General features: G+C 35.4%; 1 protein-coding gene across 1 annotated transcript in view; it reads left to right on the top strand.

Moving 5' to 3' along the window:
* The window catches only part of PTPRQ (protein tyrosine phosphatase receptor type Q), a 99,806-nt gene that overhangs the window by 5,552 nt on the left and 70,718 nt on the right, over window positions 1–23,536 (top strand). Inside the window, exons 5-18 of the mRNA XM_054632156.2 lie at window positions 52–251; window positions 1,584–1,833; window positions 2,967–3,095; window positions 3,839–3,985; window positions 5,680–5,852; window positions 8,206–8,419; window positions 10,072–10,224; window positions 10,337–10,516; window positions 11,327–11,434; window positions 13,890–14,171; window positions 14,925–15,107; window positions 15,780–15,881; window positions 18,145–18,265; window positions 21,934–22,094. Coding sequence (XP_054488131.2) covers window positions 52–251; window positions 1,584–1,833; window positions 2,967–3,095; window positions 3,839–3,985; window positions 5,680–5,852; window positions 8,206–8,419; window positions 10,072–10,224; window positions 10,337–10,516; window positions 11,327–11,434; window positions 13,890–14,171; window positions 14,925–15,107; window positions 15,780–15,881; window positions 18,145–18,265; window positions 21,934–22,094 — 2,403 coding nt within the window. The remainder of the gene's footprint in view (window positions 1–51; window positions 252–1,583; window positions 1,834–2,966; window positions 3,096–3,838; window positions 3,986–5,679; window positions 5,853–8,205; window positions 8,420–10,071; window positions 10,225–10,336; window positions 10,517–11,326; window positions 11,435–13,889; window positions 14,172–14,924; window positions 15,108–15,779; window positions 15,882–18,144; window positions 18,266–21,933; window positions 22,095–23,536) is intronic.

Raw genomic sequence — 23,536 nt, 5'->3', positions numbered from 1 at the left:
GTGCTGAGAAGAAAAGTTTATCTCACTGCTTTTGTTTGTTTTGTTTTCAAGCTCCAGGTAAAGTAGTGAATCTCACAGTTGAAGCCTTAAATTCTTCAGCTGTAAATCTGATCTGGTTTCTCCCTCGGCAACCAAATGGAAAGATAACTAGTTTCAAGATTAGTGTGAAACATGCAAGAAGTGGAATTGTAGTGAAAGATGTCTTGGTTAAAGTAGAGGACCTTCTGTCTGGGAGGTTACCAGAATGTAATGTAAGTGCTATAAACCTTCTAAATTAGAAGTAGACTCAACCCACAGAATATAGTTTTACATTTAAAACTTGAGACATAAAAATGTGGAGACTTACTTTTCAGAAAGATTCAAAAACCTTACAGATTTAGTCCCAAGACAGGATAAAATGGATGAAGAAGAGCCTTTCTGTTCAAAATATTTTAAATTGAATACTTTTGCTTGAAAAATTCAGTTTAATCAAAGTAAAAATGTTATGAAAGGTTAAGTTTGGCATCCTTTTAACAGAAAATCATGAAATAGAAAATTTCTGGTTTTTTCAGCTTTCAATTTTTTATCTCAGTGAAGACATATAGTATTGTTAATGTCTTATTTTCTATATAGTATGATATTTTTGATTTAGTGTGATATTTTTGTATTTTAGAAGTATGCTTTATTCTGTGTTGCACATTTCAATATATTTAAAATACTTCTTATACCAAAATAAAAACTGAACATGATTGGCAGAGTGATTTTCAAAAATATGGTTGCAGTCTGAATTGTTCTTATTGTTGAATTCAGACCTGTAACCATTGAATCCTTTTGGAATTTCTAGAAGAAAATTCTCTCTTCTTGAATTTTTTTCTCTTTTTCCTTCTTACTTTGAGCACAGTTTAGCAGTTACTGAAATGTCAAGACGTCAAGTAACCAAACTTTTTTTCCTTTGACCTTTTTTAAAAATTTCTTACACTTAGCGCTTTAACGAAAAGTGCAGTTTTAAATTACACAAGTTAACATAAATTTGGTTTCAGTTTTTATTTGAAAGATCATTTTAGGCATTGCAAATGTTCCTAACACCAGGCTGTTTTAATTCAGCTCTGAGAAAGCAGGCTGCCGCCTACTGAACCGTAAGCATTGGTCACCCAATGCCTGGGAACTTTTCAGAGTTGTCTCCTGACACAATGGATTAAGAAACTCCTGTCTGGTTTTATCCATGATGTGTGCATATATGTATGTTATGCATGTGTGTGCACATACACGCGTACAACATATATGTGATGCAAAAAGACCTCGCTAGGGAACGTTTTTCAAGAGACAGACTGAATGCTGAAAATGGAAACTGGGAATAATTAAATGATTCCTAGAGAGATGTTTCTGTTTAGTCAGATTTGAGTCTTCTTGAATAAGGCAGGAAATTCTAACAGTGTCACTAACAGGATGCACTAGCAAGTCTGCTTAAATTTGGAAGCTGAAGTACAAAAAGGAGAACCAGTTGTTCAGGGTAATTTTTTTCAAAGATGGTCAGCCTTTTTTTACATTTTTTACAATTATTGGTTATAGATGCACTTTATTATGCTTCTTATTTTTACTTATAGGATAAGAGTGAATCTTTTTTGTGGAGTACTACCACTCCTTCAACTACTTTTGGGAAATCCACAAGTCTTTCACAGACTACAGTGAAACCAAGTACAGAGGCAGCAAGTCAGATGAGCTCTGTTTGGAGTGAACCAATCAGCTTTGTTGTAACTAACCTCAGGCCATACACCACCTATCTTTTTGAAGTCTCTGCAGTTACCACTGAAGCAGGCTACATTGACAGTGCAATTGTCCGGACACCAGAATCAGGTATGTTAAATACATATGGCTCTAAAATGGCAATAAAGTTCTCAGATTTGTGTGGAAAACTTCTTTCTGCTGCAAGATACTTCTGTCCTAATCTGTCTTTATCGCTATCATGCTTTTGTATTTTCATGATTACTTAATTTCACCTGATGGAAACAATTGAAAATGCATATATATTTATGTATCTAATAATGTACAGTGAGTGAGAGTTCACTTGTTGTTAGGAGTCAAAGATACCAAGAAACTCAGGACAGATCAAATTTTATGAAAAACTGAGGACAATTTAAGAACTTCTAATAATATAATAATGGTAGAAGAATTGAAAATAAAGATGAAGGGTCATAGCTTTCAGGCATAATATTATAAAAGGATGTGTTTTCTGTACATAGAAATGCACTTGAAGCTTTTTTGCCTTTGTTGAGAAATAAGCAATAATGAGGAAAACTCCTGTACTTTTGTTGCCAATCTGCACCTATTGCAGAAAGTTGTTCAGTGCTGAAGAAATCTTTAAGCACCAGGTGAAGTTGATTTTTGATTACTTGCAATGCACTGAGAAGCTGGAATTGGAAGCAATGGTCCATGAGCAGCACTTTTATAATGGCTTAGGTAGTGGGAGCACTGTTAGCAGAGCTATACAAAAAAAGCATTCCAGAGGAACCGTATTCTGGCTTTCTGTTTGCTAGTACATCATTCTTTTGCTTGACATGATTTGATGTTGCTCAGTTCCCTTTCATACATACAAAATAGATAGCACTGTTCAGATAAAAAGAAATTTTATTTCCTCCTAGAAATGTTCAGTTGAATTGCTTTGATGGAATTTCAATAGCCTTAGTTTGCTGCTCTCTCAAGGGTTAATGAAATTTTGGTCAGCTTCTCTTCTAATGATTTCAGGGCTATTTTCCAGTTTATTTTTCACCTTTGTCTTTTAGAGATTATTTCCATACTATCAACTCTCTTGATACCTTCCCTGAGAATTACCTTAAATCATAAATTAAGTAATTTTAATGATATGCTTTTATGGCTGCCTTTCAGAATATTTCATGTTTATGTTTAAAATGAATTGTCTGTTATGGGGTTCTTGCACATCCTAATATAAAGTATTTTATATTCAAAGACTTTTTCCAATATTGTTTAAGTTCCAGAAGACCCACCACAGAATTTTGCCAAGAGCAACATTACAGCAAAGTCTTTCTCAGTAATGTGGGAGCCACCGACCATAGTAACAGGGAAATTCAGTTACAGAGTTGAGCTCTATGGACCATCTGGTAAGTCAGAGTTGATGTTACAATTTCTTTTGATTTTTTTGTGATTATTTCCTTACACATTCTTCTGGGCCTGCCAATCAAAAATGGATAGTCAAAAGCAGTACTATAGATTCCTTTCTGCTATTATATGTTTTAATGGTTTTTAGATTAATTTTAAGGGAAAAGGAAGAGCATGAAGTTATATTCACATTAGATATTCCTAGGAATGGATAAAATCAACTTCTCCTCATTTTTTCAGGAGATGCACAGGTTAAGCACAGCTGAATTGCTGCGCTCATATATCTAAATCTTCACTTTTTTCTCTTTCTGTTAAAGATTTCTCGAGAATGTTCATTCTCATGCAGTATGCAATCAACACTTTAAGTCTGTTTTAACGTTTTTGCATTTTTTTTAGTCTCAGACATACATAGATACAGAAATTATAGAACTGTCTGTAGTTAAGTAAGACCTAAGCATAAGTTGTATTCTAATGTTTTTATGGGACCACACAGGAAAAGTAAGATACATTTTTAAAAATCTCTTACTCTTAAAACTCACACCTCCTTGAAGTGGCTTGTTTGGTTGATTGGTGGGTTGGTTGGTTTGTTATTTTATTCTCCATATATTCAGCATTATTCCACTAAAGTTGATTCTTGATTAGCCCATCCCTGAACAAATCTGTCCTTTCATTTGTTCATCATACCAGAAAGCAGACATGGTCTGTTTCTCTTTTAGACCTAAAATCTCTTTGTTTTTAATTCCAGGTCATGTTCTGGATAACAGTACAAAAGACCTGAAGTTTGTGTTTAGTAACCTTGTGCCGTTTACAAGCTATGATGTGTACGTCAGTGCTGAGACGAGCGCTGGGGTGGGGCCAAAGACCAACCTCACAGTTTTCACTCCTGCGGATGGTAAGCACAGAGAGGCAAAACAAACGGATTGAACATGATGAAGGGCTTCAGTTGTCCCTTCAGAGCCTTAAAGGTACTTTGCAAAGGAGAGAATGGATGTAAGAGCCCTACAAGAGAGGAAAAGAAATCAGCTGAATATTATTATGACATTTATTTCTTTGTTTTTGTCAAGTTCATACTCTGTCAGTACATTTATCCCCTATCAAAGGCCTTCAGAGATTGTGAAAGAAATGTAGCGTCTTTCTAACAAAAGTTAATTTTAGGTACAGTAATTAAGTTGCAGGGCCCCCTCTGCCCCGTTAGATGGCAGCAAGAGGAAAAGAAAGTGCAGCCGAGATTCCTGCTGCTGGCTCATTCAGCCCCCTGTTCCTTATGAATCTCCCCTTTGACTCATCCTCACCAAATCCAAGATGCCGTCTGTGGTAGAGCCACCCTCAGCAGTGGGACAGGCCCCTGCAGGACATGCAGGGCTTGTCCCAGTACAGCCAAGTGCCTGGTTCTGCCTCTGAGCCCTCGCTCCTGCGGAATTGTGGTCCCAAATGGCCAACTCACCAGGTCAGAATCCTTGGCTGCACGGAAATGCAGATTTAGCTCACATATTTGTGAGATTGTGCAGGACTCTTGGTCAGCATTTGAGGATGCATGGAGGAAAAATTGAGAGTTGGTGTGTAATAGAGAGGCAGTTTCAAGATGGTTATTTCTGTCTTACTTTTATACTGCACAACAAAAATTTAGAAAATCTCTGCCTCAGGGTTTGCTGGCAATGTTTCTTGTCAAGATTTAACACTGGGAGGAAAACCTATCTTTATTTATTTATCATATTCTTTCCTGAATGGCCTTCTTTATGCAGCTCTCAGAGACAATTTCCAGAGATTAGCTACAGGTGCTCATCTTTTGTTGAAATGTACTGACAGAAACCAAAGGGAATTTTAGTGGGTTTGGGGTAGTTTTAGCATAACACAGAGTGTCTTATTTTAATGCCAAATCTAAAAATCCTCCTTATACAAGTCATTTCAAAAAAGTCTTTTATTGACCTGTATTAGGAAAAAAAAATTTATTTTTGTATCAAATCTGAATATCATTCTATTGAATATAAATGCATTTTACCTTTGGTGGTCCTATGGAAGTTACAATATAATTTAGACTGAAATTTTAATGAAAAAATTATATAAACTATATAATTTCTATCTATTATATATATATAGCTATATTTACACACATATCTAAAATATATAATATAAATAAAATTATATAAACCTTTTGTAAAAGGGAAATTAACAAGCTGCATCACATTAATTTTTTCCCACAGCTTTTTTACTTCATTCTTCTATGGCTTTGATGATTTTAGAGCTAACCTTTTATTTTCAAGAATACTTGAAAGTCCATTTAGGAAAATAGCAAAGGTCTCCTTGATTCCAACCAAGTAGACCTCAGTAGAGCAATCCTGGTTTACATCATATTAGTCTCTGACCATACTCATACATGTCTTATGTATTAAAAAAAGTCTGCATATTTTTAGAACTGTAAGTTGTTTGCTAAGAGAATATGTGAAGTAAGTCTCTGCCCTGCGCAGGGTCAACTCAAAAGATAAGGATGTAAAATTGGATTGTCTATTGTACTTTGTATACAGTGCTGAAAAACCTTGTAACAATCCCAAGTGTTTAATGAACTGAAATTTCTTCTTGGATATTTAGTCCCAGGTGCTGTATCAGATTTACAACTAGCAGAAGTGGAAGCCACATATATAAAAATTACTTGGAGAAAGCCACAACAACCAAATGGAATCATTACCCAGTACAGAGTTAAAGTGCATGTGCAGGCAACACTCGCCACTCTGGAAAACACTATTCTTGGGAACAAAAATAAGGTATTATTTTCTTTTTTTTATATATGGATTTTATGTTAGATTAAATTTGCTCTCTGCCTTATCTGACATTTACGGAATGAGCTAGCTCCCACTGATAAGTTGTCAATTTTTTAAAAAGCCATCTTCCTCAGTCCACTCTCTTTCTCTGACTGGTTTTCAAAATTATTCCAGTAATACTGTTCCCACAACATGAAAAATTAAATCATTCTGGTAAAATGATCCAGCTGCTGAAGGCATGAAGCCACAGCCCACAGTCCTTGAGTTCTTTGCAGCCCAGGGTGGCCAGACTGTTAACAGTAAAGAATTGAGTGCCTAGATTGATACACAGCCACTCAGTCAAACCTCCAGAAGACATGGGTACGAACCCTGTGAATTCAGCAGAAGTGTCCAAATGCTAGCTAAGTGTTTTACTAGCAAGGCAGACAGGCTTAGACATTTCTGCCTCCTTTTGTATCCTTAAATTCATGTGTGCGATGCTACATGCTTAACTCCATGCTGTGGTTGCATACTAAGGATATCTGTGCACATCTATGGGATCATATCTCTGAGGGGACTTAGGCTGTCAATCAGTCTAGCTTCTGGATTTAGGGTGCTGATGTGCTTTATGTGCTTAGAGCATCTCTGAGTATGCAGCACAGAACTGCAGACCCCTGGCAAACATTCAGCTCAGGATTTAATTCTTTCTGGGTAGGGCTTTTTGGGCTGAATTTTGGAAACAGGTGCTCAAAGTCTGCATAATTCCTTATTTTTTCAGGCAGTGATGTCTTTCACTGGATCTGGATCTAAGTTTTTGATGTAGGGCTCAAGGAAGGAGTTCATTTTCAAGTTGAATGATATACATTTAATAGAGCCCTGGAGTCAAATGTTAAATAAGGAGCAAGGGGAAAAAAAATTAGGCTAAGGATCCACTCATTAAACCAGACAGGCATCCTTGAAAAAGGAAAGCATATAACTCTGTAATTAAAGATTGTATCATAGTCCAGACACAGAAAATTAAAGTAGTGTGCACAAAAATGTTTTGGTGATGGAATTTCCTAATTTTTGAGTTCTTAGTGCAGTATCATTGCTGCTTTATCATAATTTATAGAATGTAATTTTCTAATTAAAACCCAAAGCAAGTCATAAACAACCTTCCTTTATCTAGAACCGCATTGACCACAGCTTAGAGCAGCCACAGGGCTTGAACTGACAGACCTATTGTGCTAATGGTACTCAGAAACCAATAGCAATAAAAAGCTGTTGTCTTATATGTGGAAAATCCTCAGAACCAAGAAGTATTTCCATGTGGCCTACTATTTTGCTAGAAAATGCTGGTGAAGATGAATCATACACAGTTTTTACCTCCTGGTCCTTAGGTGAGATTGATGCTCTGTCTGTGCCTGTTGCTAATGTACCTCTCGTTAAAGGAGTAAAAATGTGGCTTTGCCCTTTCTCTGCCCAGAGTCCATAGGGAAAGGACTAATGTGTATTAGTTACACCACTGTAAAAACATGTCTTTCTGGCAGTGAGGTGGGCCATATGTGGGAGTGGGGAGTGTTCCAGATGACAGCAGAACAATTCAGAGATGCTCAAGTCCTGGATCTGGTCCCAGATTTTGAAGGGGCACGAAGATCTGGTACTAACACACCATTTTGTACCTATGCTCTAGCCTCTCTCTCTTTTCTGCTTTTGTTTCTTCTCTCTTTGTTGTTCTTGCTCCACTTATATCTGCTGCCATCCCTTTCCAACATTTTTCTTTGCATCTTCTGTCTTACGGGCCCCTATATCACGTTACCTCCCCTACACTCTCCCTTTTCACATATATACACCCTTATTTTTCTTTCCCCTTTATTTCATCAGCTTCTGGTTTTCTCCCTCTCCTCTTATTCCCTCTCAGAGATTTAGTCAGCCTGCTGATCTTTTCCCTGAGGGACAGGAAGGACCATCTGAAGTCCTTGTGTTTTCAATGCCTGCTGCCTTCTTTCAGGACATAGTTAGTACAAATAAAATCTCCCAAGTTCAAATGTGTATCTATTCAATATAGCTCTAAAATTATAGCTGTAAAATTAAAGGCCTTACTTTAAAATAGCCACATTATTATAAAATACGTATTTTAAGAATTGTTTTTAAGAAAAAAAAATTGGTGGTGTTTGATTAAAGAATAACCAGAATGAAATGTTGTAGGCTACTGGCAGCTGAACATTTTTATGACAAAGCTTATATTTCAAAAATTATTCTAAAGATCAATAATGTTTGTATGCTAAAATTTATAGTATTTATCCGCATGTACAAACATACAAGCATCATTTCTATATTATATATAAATTTAATGATGACTAGGTTTGTGATTTATTTTTATATTTCTAATTGATAGTATCTGATTGACTCTTTGGAACCATACACAATAAATGAAAATATCAAACCTTCTTCTACCCCTTGGAATTCAATGGAAGCAGACAATGATTTATATGAAGGCTCAGCTGAAATGTTTTCCAGCATTCAAACAGCTTCCCCAGTAATATTTACAAGTGTATCTGGTGATAATTTCCCTGATATAAATGGAGCTACAGAACTACATTCTGCTTTGGGTAAGATATTTTAGGGTATTTTTCTACCTGCTTCTTTGTGCTGAAGGACCCCCATCACTGTCCCAGATATGATCTTTAGCACATGGTTCAAGCAAATTATAAATGGGTCATTTGCTGGAGTCAGATTTTTTTACTACCAAATAACCTTCTGAAGCAAATGGGAATGCCACACAGGCAGGAACTAGCCCCTTGTCACCCAGCTGACCTTCTTCCTAGTGAAAGGAGCACCCGAGAGCCATCAGCCAAGCTGCATAGACAATCAGTTATTACAGTTGCCAAAGCAGGTGTGATTGTCAGGGATTAACATATCTCCAAGCCCTTCAGAGACCTTGATTTTTCTAAGCCTTTTGACTAATAGGTTTTCAAATGTCAGTGAAGGTAAATAGGTCAAAAAGTTACAACTTTGCTGTATGGGTTACAAACAGGTGGAGATGACCCCATGACATGGTGATGTCATTAGTGAGTACACTTGTTCTGTATTATCAATGGACCACTGTTTCTTTACCAAGTATGGATATTTACAAATCATTAAGCAGCCCGCAGCTGACAGGCAGGGATTTCAAATATCACTCAAAATTTTTACAGTGTTTTGAACAGTGGGGAGAAAATGTAGGTTTTGTGTTTTTAAAATGATTTAAGTCACTGAATTTATCTAAATGCACCAGTATCTAAAACCAGAATTTAATCCTTTATTTTAAATGGCAGTGGATATTTTCTGTGCTATGTTAATCCTGAAGAATCTTTGTCGTACACAGGAAATGTACAGCATTTTAAATGTAAATCTTCTTTTTATGGCCTCATTCAGTTTGAGGTATTGAGTTGCTAAAAGATGTCTGTGCTACTGAAAATTTATTTCAGCCAGTGTCTGTTGCAAACTACCATCCAAGTATTGTTTTATAGGAGTTATTATAGTAGTTAAAGCTGTTGACAGCCAAATTTTCAACAGGGCCTGATGTTTTTTCAATGCCTTTATTTTAATGCCCTTCTCACTGAATTCTGAGCCTGATATTCAGGTATGTGAAGTGCCCACACCTTTTCATGTTGCACTGGCATAATGACTGTTTTTTAGCAGATGGTTTTGGCTAACACAGTTGGATTGTGGCTGACTTCAAACTTTATTTTGAGTGCACCGAACTCTCTTTGTGGGCATGCATGGCTTCATCATTCTACTGACCACAACTCTTCTGGTAAAAATACCAGCATGAAGGGATCTGTGAAGGCAGCCTTTCCAAGTATTGTTGTTCTAGCACCATTGGGAGGGCAAGGAAGATGAAATTTGTCTTTCTTGATTGAAACTATTTAAAACCCCTCAAAATCTCCACCAGTCTAGGAGCCGTTGTTCTGAAATCACTGGAGAGACTAGACCTTATACAAAAGTACCCTTTCCTAGCTTCTAGAGGATTACTCACAAACCTCGCAATTCTACTCATTTCACCTAAGCCAATCTATCTATTGTACACATGAAAAGGGACTCTTCTTTAGGGAGTTAAAAGGTTGAATGCAGACTTTTCTTTTTATTTTTATAATTGACATGTAAATTAGTTCTTTGAGAATAAAATATTTCGAGGTTGCCATGCCAAAGTGAGTTTAGAATGACTAAGAAATAAAATGACTTTACGAGTAAGCAACTATTTCTCTCCATTGACTCATAGATAATCAATATAACATCGACATTTTGGCTGAAGAACTGTCATATGTTATAAAGGGCCTCACACCTTTCACAGATTACACAATTAGTGTGTCTGCTTTCACTGCTGTTGGAGAAGGACCACCATCAGTTCTTACAGTCAGGACAAGTGAACAAGGTAAATTGCAACTGGTATTACCAAAGTTGACATATATAACTTATTTCAGTGAATGTTTGAATTTTTTTGCTTATTTATTTACTTACTGTATGTTCTTGTGGTTTTGTTTAAGTCCCAAGCTCAGTACAAAATATATTTTACAAGAATATTAGCTCCTCCTCTGTCTTGCTGTATTGGGATCCTCCAGCAAATCCTAATGGGAAAATCATTCATTATACTGTTTATGCCATGGAACTGGATACAAAAAGAGCATTTCATGAAATAACTTCAAACAACAGCTTACTTATGACAGGTACAGTGTCATTTAATTTAAAAAATATAAAAATATAAACTTGCAAGTACATTTTACAAACTTATTTTTTCTAATTTTATATTGTAGCCATTTGAAATATATGTGGATCAAATCTCACACATTCACACACATCCACACACACACAACAAAACTGCATATAAAAACAAGGTTGGGACACTACTTAGACTTGTCTGCTGTGGGGGAATATGTAGGGTTTGTGAGGTAGGAGAAGAGGGCTGGTTAAGATAAACAGTAATTTTTTAAATGGTACAAGCAGTAATCTGTGAAATGGATTTCTCCTTGAAATATTTGCCTTAGTCTCCTGTTTCCCCATAGGAAAATATTCCTAAATCATCAAGTCTTTTTCAGATTTGCATTTTTTTTCACAGTATTTATCTGACATCAATAACAATTTTCTTATTTTAAGAAAATAAAAAGGTAGTATTCTTTATAGTAATTGAAGCAAACACATTCCTAATAGAGTTTCACTTATCATTGATGCTAATCAGAATAATGCATACTGACTAAACCCCCATATTTGGATGTTGATATATGCATCCTTTGACATTCTTGATAAATTCTTTAAGCTATTTACAGGAAGCTGGCTGACTTACTTCAAAATCTGCTGATTTAACTGCATGCTTGTTTGACCGTCACCAAATAAACAGTATTGTACATATTCTTTTAGCATGTATCAAAAACTCTCAGAACAGTATCCAGTACTATAGTTTTATAAGTAGCTGTGACAAAATAAGTCAACAGTCTTGCTATGAAGTTAAGAGTCAAGATGTTTTAAATTAATCTTTCCAGGTTTAAAAAAGTACACAGATTATAAAATGAGAGTCACAGCCTCTACCACAGTTGGAGAAAGTGCTTTGTCTGAAGAGAATGAGGTGTTTGTGCGAACCCCTGAGGACGGTAATACACTGTTTGCAATGATTAATTTTCTGTACTGAAGTTTGTGTCTGTTCAAAAAGAAGACTACCACATACAAAAAAGGAACAAAGTGTATAGATAAAACCAGTGTTGAAATTATTAGTCTTCTGTCAGTCAGTGACTTCATTTAGACCATTTTTAGGTAAGTGCTAAAAAAATAATAACGAAAGCTGCGGCATGACCTGCAATCAACTAATTTTAAATGTGATAGACAAATGGAAGGAAAGCTGCCGAACTGAGGTTCCCTCTCTCAAAACAATATGTCCCTAGCACTCATCTAAATAATAATCTTTGTGATTCCATTTTATCGTCTTTTTATCATGTGTAAATTAGGCTGGTTTTGAAGCATATGGGCATTTCAACAATTCAGAGACCATATTTCTATTTGTAGGCAAAGATGCTGATAAAGTGAAGATTTTTTAATGCTGAATATAATAAACAGTTGTTTTTGTATAGGTTTTAATAATTTTAGGACTGCTCAATAATTTTAATGTCAGGTATAATACTACATTATAGAGATTTTTGAATCTTCCTTTCTTACTTGCAAGGCAGTTCCAACCCATGAAGGCACTGGGGCAAGAGCTGGAGTTGTCATTGGCTTCTGCAAAGAAAACATGGGAATTTGACTTGCAGAGCAGAGCCATGAATGTTAGTCTTTTCTTGTTTGCATCAAGTTTGTATTTTCACTGGTTTCAGCAGTTATTTCCAGGTTTACTGAAGTAATCCAGAGGGTGATTGCCCAATTGTCATTTATCCCTCTCATTTTCAAATGTACTATAATACAAGAAATACAATTGAGTGTCAATAAAGGAGAGAAAACAAGTACAAGATTAAAAATCATGGGTATTTATGAAGCTTAGGTGACTTGAATAACCACACAAAATATCAGATTAAATGGTGAAACTTAAAATAGTTGCAAATCTTTTAAAAATTATATTCTCCTATGCTTTCAGTATTTTTATGGAGGAAAGGCATATCACAAGAGAAGAAAATTACTTATATACGTATTTTTCTCTCTGAAAGCTTACAGTCCCTTGCCTGAAAATGTTAAAGAAATTTTTCTTAGTAGAGTTCCTCTGTTCAGAGCCAACAGCCAATTGTTCATTCATTCATAAAAGTGCCATGCAAGGCTTGAGGAAACTACTGAGAAACCCACCAAGAATTCTTACCTTTTTATAAGGCTATCCATAATTGTTTATCTTCTTCTTCTTCTTCTTCTTCTTCTTCTTCCTCTTCTTCCTCTTCTTCTTCTTCTTCTTCTTCCTCTTCTTCTTCTTCTTCTTCTTGTTTAGCTTTCCTAAAGTAATTCAGGCTGAGATTCATGTGTCCTAATTTTAGCCTAGAAACAGAAATTTGTTTGATTCTTGAAAGGAGAGATGCCTCCCAATAAAAGATTCACTACAACTGTCTTAGATAACTTGCATTAGGATGGAAGAAACTAGGCTGTTGCATTTAAATATTTTACCATGCCTGATAAATGGCAAAATACATTTAAATTAAAAATTAAGCGTCTTCACATGGGAAATATTCATATGGGCAGTCTTGTCATCCAGAGAGCAGTGATCTGCTACAGTTAACACTTTCATGTGCTCAGAAATCAGGAATGAAAGTGATTTGTGGGACCTTTTAGGCAAAAAAAAATCATAATGAATTCTGAAATATCTTCAAATGGGTATTTGTACACAAATGGAATCCTATGATCCTGAGTAGGTAGTATATTTTCATATGGATTTTACAGATTATTTCAGGGGTAAAGTGGTGAAGCCTTCAGAGGAATCAAGGTTGACATTCAGAGCTGATTTTATTCATAAGTGCAGCCCACTCATTTCTTCAACACTTCCATGCCTTATTAGCTCAGTGGAGTCACATGAGCTCATACATTGCCAATAGATTTAGCCACACACCATCCTGGACTGGACTTGCTTTGTGCATGGTCTTCACACCAGAGTGTGCAAGATTTACACAGGGTTCTCTAAATGGAATTTAGTTACTGTGCATGCAGGCCCTTTCTTGGTTCAATAGTTGCTTAAGTACTAAGGATGGTTATTTACAAAGAAAGCAGAGGACATTAATCCAAGTTTAAAGAACTGAATATGAGGAAGACAATGAGAGGATTTGAAGGACCAGTCTGCATGAGACTGGTAGAGAAAAGAAATTTTTTTTCTTAAAAAGTGCAGTTTCAGATAGATTTAGAAGTGGATGAGAAAAGAAATTCCAGAAAAGCTAAAGTGTGCTAAGTAATGCAAAAAGATGCCTAATTTTATGGGTAAAAAAGAGACATATCAAAATTAACTAAGGTAAAAAGTGGAAAGGCTTTGAGAAGGAGATTGAGAAAATGAGTGTAGCTCTTTTGCTACAGTTAGGATCCAAAAGGTTTATGATCTCAGCTGCATATTCTATTATTTGAAAAGGTTTTGTTCTGATTTCTGTGTTGCAGAACCAGATTCCCCACCTCAAAACTTAGAATTAATAAATGTAACTGCAACAGAAATAAATCTGAGATGGTTACCACCTGAGCAGCCTAATGGTCTCATAACTCACTACGAAGTTCTGTACAGTGATTCCAACAATTTTTTTATTAAAAATGCCTCATCTGCAAGTATATCACTAAGTGAAATGAAGCCATACACTCTCTACAACATCTCAGTAAGAGCGTTCACCAGACTTGGCTATGGGAATCAGTCATCTTTTCCACTTCTGGTCAGAACTTCTGAAACTGGTGAGTACTTTTTAAAAAATGAAAATTTTTGACAAGAAGTTGCTTTATGATAACCTTTGATGTCCAGGAGATAAGTTTCAATAATTTAAAAAGTATTTTCTTACTTTGCCAGGCAGTGAGTTTGAATCCCATTTTTCTCTTTTCTGTACAAAACAAAAGAGCAAGGCCAGGTGCTTGGTAAGGGATGGGGAGCCAAGAGCCCCAGGGTTCCTGGGCCAGATGAGCAGAGGCCTCACTAGCCAGGACTTGTCTCACCACCCTACTGCAAAGCACATGGAGCAGGCAAGGTGTGGCAGCCAGGGCCAATCTGGAGTGCCAAACACCTCCTGCTGATGCAGCAGGTCTGAGGTCAAGCCAGGAAAGAAATTTCACACAGGTTCAGTGACAATAACCAATGCAGAGAGAGCCCAGTGCCAGTGGGGCAGGCCTGCAGTGGGGGAGCCAAGCTGAGGCTGGGCTGCCGTGTCAGGCAGGGAGGGACTGGATCAGTGCGACCACGGCCAAGTGCAACCATGACAGCGATGAAGATGAATTAAGACAATTTCTATAATTTTTTTTTTAATGACTTTGTTGGTATTGTGTGTGTCTAAGTGGTTTTGATCTTCAAATTCAGCCTCTTTAAAAATGTATTTCATTAAAAAAATAGGATACAAATCCGAATATTTACAATGTGTTTAACTGAAACCAGTTTATAAGAATTCTTTCCAAATCAATGAAACTGACTGAAATCTTCTATTTTTTTTTTTCTTCTAGTTCCTGCTTCTGCACCAGAAAACATAACCTATAGGAACATCTCATCCATGGAAATTGAATTATCATTTTTTCCACCATCCATTCCCAATGGGATCGTACAGACCTACACAATATATCTCGTGAGGACTAATGGGACTGAGCAAAGAGTTATAAACACTACCCTTCTGACACTACGTATTGCAGGCCAGTATATAATGATCTGGAACTTAGGGCAACTGTGAGTTCTTCTGGGAAGTGTGCAACAGACAGAGATGTATTAGTTCATTGGTTGGACCTGATCCTTCTTGTCCTTACAGAAAGTTTTTTGCTCCCTGTCCTGAAAAAATAACTTGTGTCCTGTCATAATGTGGTGAAATGGGCCTTGAATGGTGGAGTCTAACATAAATTTCATTGTATTTTAGATGATTAAAGTACAAGGAACTTCAATATCATTGTAACAAAGGAAACCCTCAAGTCACCTGCATATCTTTCTGATCTTATTCTGGATAAAAAAATTCCTTTTCCACTCACCTTTGAATCTTTTCCTAAATTCTGTCATTATTGCTGAGGTGTGGCACAGGAATTATTGCTGGGAGCTCAGTACCCTCACTGCTACGTTTTCAGACTACAGCCAAGGACAAACTGCAAAGCATTCTAGGAATATGAACTATAAACTGCTAATTAGGGCTTTGACCCTTCTTTTGCCAAGCTTTTGGTGTTCCAAGCTTTCCCAATGCTTATTTCAGTCTCTAATGACACAGATCAGTGTGATAGGCTTATTCACCACTTCAAAAATACTTGCAGTCCATTAAAAAACTAATTTGTTCCATTGAATGGTTGTTTTATTGAATTATTCTTTTTTGTTTGTTTGTTTAGATTTAAATAAATATACAGAATATACTGTAGAAGTGTCTGCTAGTACCACAATGGGAGAGGGTGTTCGTAGTTCACCTCTGCATGTACTAACTGATGAAGATGGTAAGTCAGAACAGAAGTTTCAGTGCATCGTTTTCTACCTGCATTCTTAATTCACTCTTAAACTTCATGCCAGATATTTTTAAGTCTTGTGCATTTTTGTTGGCAGTTATATCTCTCCATTTCTATCTGTACCTATGTATCTACACACAAACATATTTATCTACCTATCCATCTATCTACCAATATATTTATCAGGACAAGCTGTATGAAATGCTGCAATTGCTGTGCCTGGACTTTTGATCTTACCAATATCTTATGAATCTGAAGTATCTTAGTTTACTCATACTATTTTAATCTAATACATGACATGGTAGAATTATTGTATTTGGTTTTTCAGTCATGTGAGAGCTGGGGAAAGGGAAAACCACAAAAAGGCAGTTTGGATGGTCCCGGGACATTTCTGTGGGGTTTCTTGTATTATTGTAAGCAGATGCACGTAAAGGTGCACATAGATAGATATGAAATTATTAATAATATGAAAATGCCCAAAGTCCATCATCTGTAGCACTGGACTTCCAAATTGAGCTGGGGCATGTGCAGGCTGAGGGTAGAACACAGTTGTTGCAAACCCTGCTAATTTTTACAGTGGGTCACAAACCAGCAGAGGAACCTTAAAATTATACTTGAACTATGAGAATACAATGTTGTAGTGCAAAGTTATCATTGGTCACCTTTTGAGTTTCTGCAGGGGAATCCTGAAAAAAAATTCATACCAAAAATCTTAACTTAGGTGCTGTGAATGACATTTTGGAAAAAGCTCTGTCTGTTCCTCTCCTTTGCTTCAGTAGGAAATCTCTGGGACCCTGTCTAAAGGGGCATTGACACAAGCAACTCAACAGCCACACTGTCAGTAAAAAAACTTTGCTCAAGAGTTGTTTTGCTGGAGCAGACCAAAAAGAGCTATATTGGATAAATAAATTTTTTAGAAGAGATTATTTTTATTTAGACCAATGTAGTTTCTATTCTTATTAAAAAAAAATCCCTGAATAAGAATTGTAGAAATAACTAGACATGTCAAAAAGATGACATTCGCCATATGACAGGTCTTTTATTGTGTAATCACTGAGGATAATATAACAAGTAAAACACAAAATATAGCTGTCAACATTTTTCACCAGTAAATACACTCACTGAATGCAGTGAACCTTTGTTCATGAAAAATATAAAATAGTTTCTTCTATAATATAAGGAGTTATAAAACCTTTATGCCAACTTTCAAGATAGTGAAAGGAACAAGAAGTGAAAAACAACAACATTTATAATACACCACATGTTCTGTATTCACAGGAACACAGTGTTCCAAGGTTCAGACCAAATGTTTCATAGATTTGCTAATAGTTATGCTCATATTTTCAATTTTCATGCATGACTACAGCTATGACCTGAATTTTTAGTGCATGATGCTCTTTGGTTTAATTTGAGAAAAACAAATATAATTCTAATATTACTTCATGGAGATGCACAGGGCCATGAATCAAGATGCAGAAAAAGATTCATTTCTCAATAACATGCTGATAATAAAGCAGTATAATTTATGCATGCATTAGCTATTTGTCCTCAGTAAAATTAATAACAACCTTAGAACAAAGACAAACGTGGTCTAACATTTTCATTTATTTACAATGTTTCCCTGCAGAGTTGGGGTCTGGTGTCATCTAGGGATCATCTTAAAATTAATTTTAAGGATCTCAGTCAATGCCTATCTTTTCATTTGCCCTTGTGACACGTTAAATCTATGAATGTGGTCCTTGTTTGATGGAGTGAATAGATTTTACTGCCATCTACTATCCCACAATTTTATCATCTCTCAATGCCATGCTTATCCACTTTTCCACCTTTTGGCACTTTGTATAATTCTTTACAGCACCTTCTTTTCCTCAGGGGAACTATTATGCTGTATTTTACAAGTGTTCATATCTATAAAGCTCCTGCTTTTATTAGAAGGGGAAAAAAATTACAGCAATGTACTTGGGCAGTAGGTGAATCACTGTGACCTGGCCATTGCTCTGTTTTCTCATGAAGTACTTTTTCCATTGAATCACAGAAACAGATGTTATAACAACACCATGCAAAATCTTCTTTTATCGTCTGTCAGAAAAAGGAAAAGAAGCTGTGCCTTAACATTAGCGGATGGATACTGTACCAGTGTGGTACAAGGTTAACTTTCTATCACAAATAATTCAAAGCCTATTTAAGGATGCTGTGTATCCCACCAATCCTAGCTGTTTAACAAGGTGTTGTGTCCTATTCTCTCATTTTACAGCTCCAAGTTCTCCTCCAGAAGCCCTCTCTGTAAAACAGTTGTTGGGTGTCACTGTGAAGTTGTCATGGAAACCTCCGCTGGAGCCAAATGGAATTATTCTCTATTACACAGTTTGTGTCTGGTAAGATTTTTCTGGAAGTACTTCTGAGGATAAATGTTAATCTGTAACCTATCAGGAATGTTAGGTTTTTGTTACACAATATGTTGAATACATGTTTTGGGAGAGCAAATATCCATCCAGCACTTAAAATACTGGACTTCTTTATATGAAAATTCAGACTAGCAAAAAACTGGGGGAACAATTTCAGCATTTCGTAAGCATTTCCAACATCTATTTCCAAAGGTTATGCTATAGTAAATGAACTCAGAATTAAACTAGAGCATAGTGCCTATCTCCATTATATTCTGATTAGGCCTGCTGCAAGGCAGGGTGCAAACCCATGCTGAATTGTCAAGGAGATTTGAAAAAGGCTTAAAATAGAGAAATATTGCCTCCTGTTATAGACAGTGAGTAAGAGCCATGTTTAGAGTTTTCGTATGTGCTATCAATTATGTCTACTGTTATACTTTGTATTTATTACATTGATACCAAACATATTTTTAACAGATACTTTTCATTTATTGTGTTCTAGTTTTTTCTAACTAACCATTTCTATTATTTCTTTTTACTCTTGCAATATTTTTTCACCTTTACACAGGAGTTTTGTTACTTTAAAACTTGCAGCTTCTGTCCTATTCCTTGCAAAACATAGTTTGGTCTAGCAACGTGACATCTCTTCAAAAATCTATAACTTCTCCTAGAAGTGAAAACGTTTTTTATTGATCACTTTTAATATATTGCATTTATGTTTTACCATTTTATTGCCATTGCTAAGGTGCAGGGAGCAAATACTAAAGTGCATAAGACATGAACTAGATGTGCAAATCCTCAGTTTTTATGGGCATACTGCTCTTGAGCTTACATTATTTTACTGTTATTTGGGGAGGGGTTTGGCCTCAGTTACTACTATTTTTTTAAAATGATAATTTCTAGTTAAGTTGATGATAAAGTGAAGAGGAGAAAGCTCTTCTTTCCAGAAAAGTTGAATTTGTCTTTTCTTGTTAGTTCTACTCTATTGGGAATGTCTGTTGCTCTTTAAAGTAATGACTGTCCTCATCCTAGGGAAGAGTTACTTTATGATAAGGGCTATGGTTTGGATGCACACTGTGTTCAAAGACATGAGGTTATGCAACTTTTCATTCTTATGTTCCCTTATAACTTACTGTTTTTATTACTGTAAGAAAAGATTTAGACAGAATTATTTAAAAAAAAGAAACAACTCTTAAATTATCCATATTTCTAAATATTGCAATTAAGCAACCACGCAACTTCTTGCTGTAAGCCTTGCCCATATTCTTTTTGCTCTGTCTTGTCTTTCCTTACTGTGCCATACCTAAATTTAGGCTTTAGGTATCATGTTAAGGCAAGGACATTGGAGAAAAACTCCCTTTGCCTTCACAGGGGTCGTAACTTCACTCCTTCCTTGGCAGGGAGCAAGACATGTGAAGGAAGGAGAGTAATTTTAAGTATTTAAAAGAGTTGTCTATACAGTTTCATCAAATGCCTTGCAGGGGGAGATTTGACAAGGCAAATTGTCATGCCATATGATTGCTGCTCTTGGGAGGTACTCAATATATTTTGGAGGAGACTGTTAATCCCAGTGCTTCTCAATGAAGCAGAAAGAAGGTTGCTACAGTTGTTAAATAAATGTTCCTTCACTTCATTAAATATTTTGCAACAGTTAGAGAGAATTTGGTAAGCTTTCTTTAGCTGATTTGGAGCAAGAATCCACAATCAATAGAATAGAAAGGGTGATGTTTGCAATGTTTTCAGTTATATTTCATGGAATTTGTCAGAGGACAAGGTGGTTTTGGGTGCTAGTAGGTAGTAAAGCAAATTTCTTCTTTCCTTGAGGCCAAAAACTCATACTTCTTAAATGTAATTTTTGAGTATTAAAGGTGCAATTAACAAAATTGCTGAACTTGTATGTATTATCCTTTTCTGCAATTTTTTGTGAGATACTTATTGACTAGGTCTATTTGGAGGTATAGATTTTTAAGACAATATGGTACCTGTCTTTGTCAAGTGGAATTATGCAATTTCTTAGAATCTGTGTTGTCTGCATTTTTGAAAAAAATGTGGTTTAAAACCTTATATTATTTTTCTTCAGTAAAATTTCTTGGCATAACTTATTCTGCTGGGTACTTCCCACTGTCTGTGAAGGCTGCACTCACTTTGATCAGTATTTTCTTATTTTTATTGCAATCTTTGTAGTTTCTAAACAGAAAATTAACTTCCCTTGAAATACTTCAAGTTTTTGCTCTTCTTTCCGTGCCTGGTTGTGGAAATGTTTTTGGCAACTCATATGTAAGAATGCAGTTACTCAGAGTAGAAATGTTCACAACACTAAGCTGTGGATTGTCTTCTTAAATTATAACCAGATACGTATTTCCATACTAAGAATACATTGGGCAAAGATCCAGGAAAAAATGTCTTTCTTTGTATAGAGTTTGATAACTGCAGCTGCAATCTCTTGTAAATTTTAGTGACTATTAAAATTGTCAGAAGTTTGGGAAAAATGTAAATGTTAACCTTCTCTGTTACCAAGAGTGTTTCCCATGTTAAGTGACATTCCACTCAAAATCTGAGGGTTAGGAAGGATTTTTTCTTTCATTCTCATACATTTTCTCATTCCAGTAGTTTTTTAATGTAACCTTACTTCAGATATATTAGATGGTGATCTTTGCTAATGGGACAGTCATTCAGTTATCAAAGGATGAAAGTCTAGTAATTTTGAATCACTTTTTTCTTTTTTTTAGTATTAGAAAACATTGTCATTTGTGAAGAGTTTCATGGTGATTTCTGGAGCAAGATTCTTGGTTTTAATTATCAAATTATCATCTCTGTATGAAATCCTATTAGAGACACAGGACACCTACTCATACAGAAATCTTTGAAGGAATGGAATGTTAGGTTTTTATTTTCCTACTATTTCTTTCTTAAAAGATTATGTTAACTTTACAAGGAATATAACACTTTTTGAATTCAAGTTAGCTCTTTCTGTTCCTTATTTTACTTTCTGATAATCATTTCATACCTATGCTAATACCAGTGTTTTATTAATGTTACATCTTACAGTCTTTCTAGGCGGGTTTTGACCTGACTGGAGTTCCATTCTGATCCTCTGCTACATTCCACCAGAATTAACTCAGCACCAGCTAATTCCTGTTCCATATCATCTTCTATTATTCCATTTATAACTTCAGCCTTCTGACCAATTTCACAGAGTCACAGTAGGGCATGCTCCCTGCTATAATCTTTTTATATTTTGCTATTCCTGTCCAGGGAGACAGTTTAGTTATGCCCTACTGTGTCCTTCCCAAGGGTACCACATAACCATTTGAAAGCAGTTAATAGATAGAAATACTTCTCCTTAATGTTTCATGTATCCATTGTCTTTGTTGATGTAATTAGCAAACATATTTCTGTGGGTTTTTGGGGTGTTATTTTTTGTAAGAAGCAACATGAAGAGCCCTACTGTGATGCCATGGTACAAAAGTTAGCTTTTCACCATAAAAGACAAAAATTTATCCTAGCCTCTTTTAAAAACCTAAATTGTTGTATTTAACACAGTATTACATTTTTCATTTTTGCTATAAATGCTGTAATTATACATATAGAGAGAAATGGTGTGTATATATAGAGAGAAATGGTGTATATATATAATTAATAAAATAATTTTTCTTTAGGAATAAAATGTCAAAGAGGAGTGTAAATGTAACAGAAACATCACTGGAATTCACAGACCTAGAATATAACTGTGAGTATAGTGCTTACCTAACAGCAAGTACAAGATTTGGAGATGGCAACATAAAAAGTGATACTATAACATTCAGAACTTCTGAAGGAGGTAAGCTTATATACAGTATGAACTTTTATTTTCATTCAGCCTTAAAATTCTGTCAGCCTTTTTTATGTTAATAAAGCCACTGAAGTAGAAGTGACATTTGACTTGTAAAGGACAGACATTCTACCTGTCTCTGTGGCTCTGTTTTTGTGTATACATGTATCTATGGCTCTATAAAATTATGATAGGTATTGTTACTAATTTACCGAGAAAAAAAAAATTCTCTTTAGGACAGATAAGATCCAAATTTCTTTCTAAACTTTGAAATAATTCATATTATTTTTGTAATATATTTTAATAGATCCTTGCTTTAAGCAGCTGTGACACAATTTCTGATAGGGAAAATACTTCTTAGAGTATCCCTCTTAAGTCTGAAATATTTTTAATTTGAAAATGAACACTGTCAGTGTATATTCCATTTTAATTATTTTATATTTACAACATGGAAAGTGACTTTTATATGATCATATGATATACTGGAAGTCATTTGGAAGTCATTCAGTTTAAGTTTTGTTTCTGGTTTTCCATCAGTCATATTGCTATAATCTGTTGCAAAACAGGTAGTATGAGTATGCAGGCATACTTTAGAATTGCCCTGCACAGATATCAACAATTCCCCAGTGCACAACCACTGGCAGGATAGCATCTATCTGAGCCAGACCTCCAAAATTTGTATACATCATCAGGTTGTAGATATTCACAGTTGCTGCTGAAACTGGTATGGGAATATAATTTTACTTTATAGGGACAGACTTTAAGGAACTGGTCCTGGGGTTGCCCCTCCAATTAATATTTTAATATTTTACATAAACTAGAGCAGCACAAAGCAAGAGAGATACATAATCATAGTGTTCAGTACTCTACTGCAAGTTCTGTAGAGCACTTTCTTGAATGGTGAGAAATATGGATTTAAATTCTCCTAAGCTGACTTAAGGAATTGAATTTAACTCTCCCACATCACTGTGTTACTGAGAGAAACCATATGCTGCTATTCTTTATAATGAGGAGGAGGGTCTAATGGAATAAGGCTTACAGAGGTCTTGCTGCACATTTAATAGGGTGAGAAAAGAGGAAAAAAGATAAATTATCATACTGTTCAAGCTTAAGTAACTGGTTTACCTACATGAGTTGAGAGCCTAAATTCTGTTTAAAATCAGAGAGAAAAAGGCTTTAAATTTAGCTTTTGTGAAAAAAAATCACTTTTTTTCCCCTACTAACTGTATTTGGAGTATAGACAGGTAACTCAGTCAACTTCTATGTCTACAAATTAGATTTTCTATGTGCACAAAGCAGTAAGTACAGGAAAAATTCTATAAGAAAAATCTTATCTGTTTAAAAATGCAGCTAAATACAAATATGATTGAAAAAGAGTTTTAAAAATTCATTTTATATACAATTTAAGTTCATTGTTTTGTGAAGCAGTTTCTACACCATAATCAGAAATA

Source organism: Agelaius phoeniceus, chromosome 5 (assembly GCF_051311805.1).
Source record: "Agelaius phoeniceus isolate bAgePho1 chromosome 5, bAgePho1.hap1, whole genome shotgun sequence".
Classification (NCBI taxonomy): domain Eukaryota; kingdom Metazoa; phylum Chordata; class Aves; order Passeriformes; family Icteridae; genus Agelaius; species Agelaius phoeniceus.
This window is presented reverse-complemented; position numbering and strand designations above follow the sequence as displayed.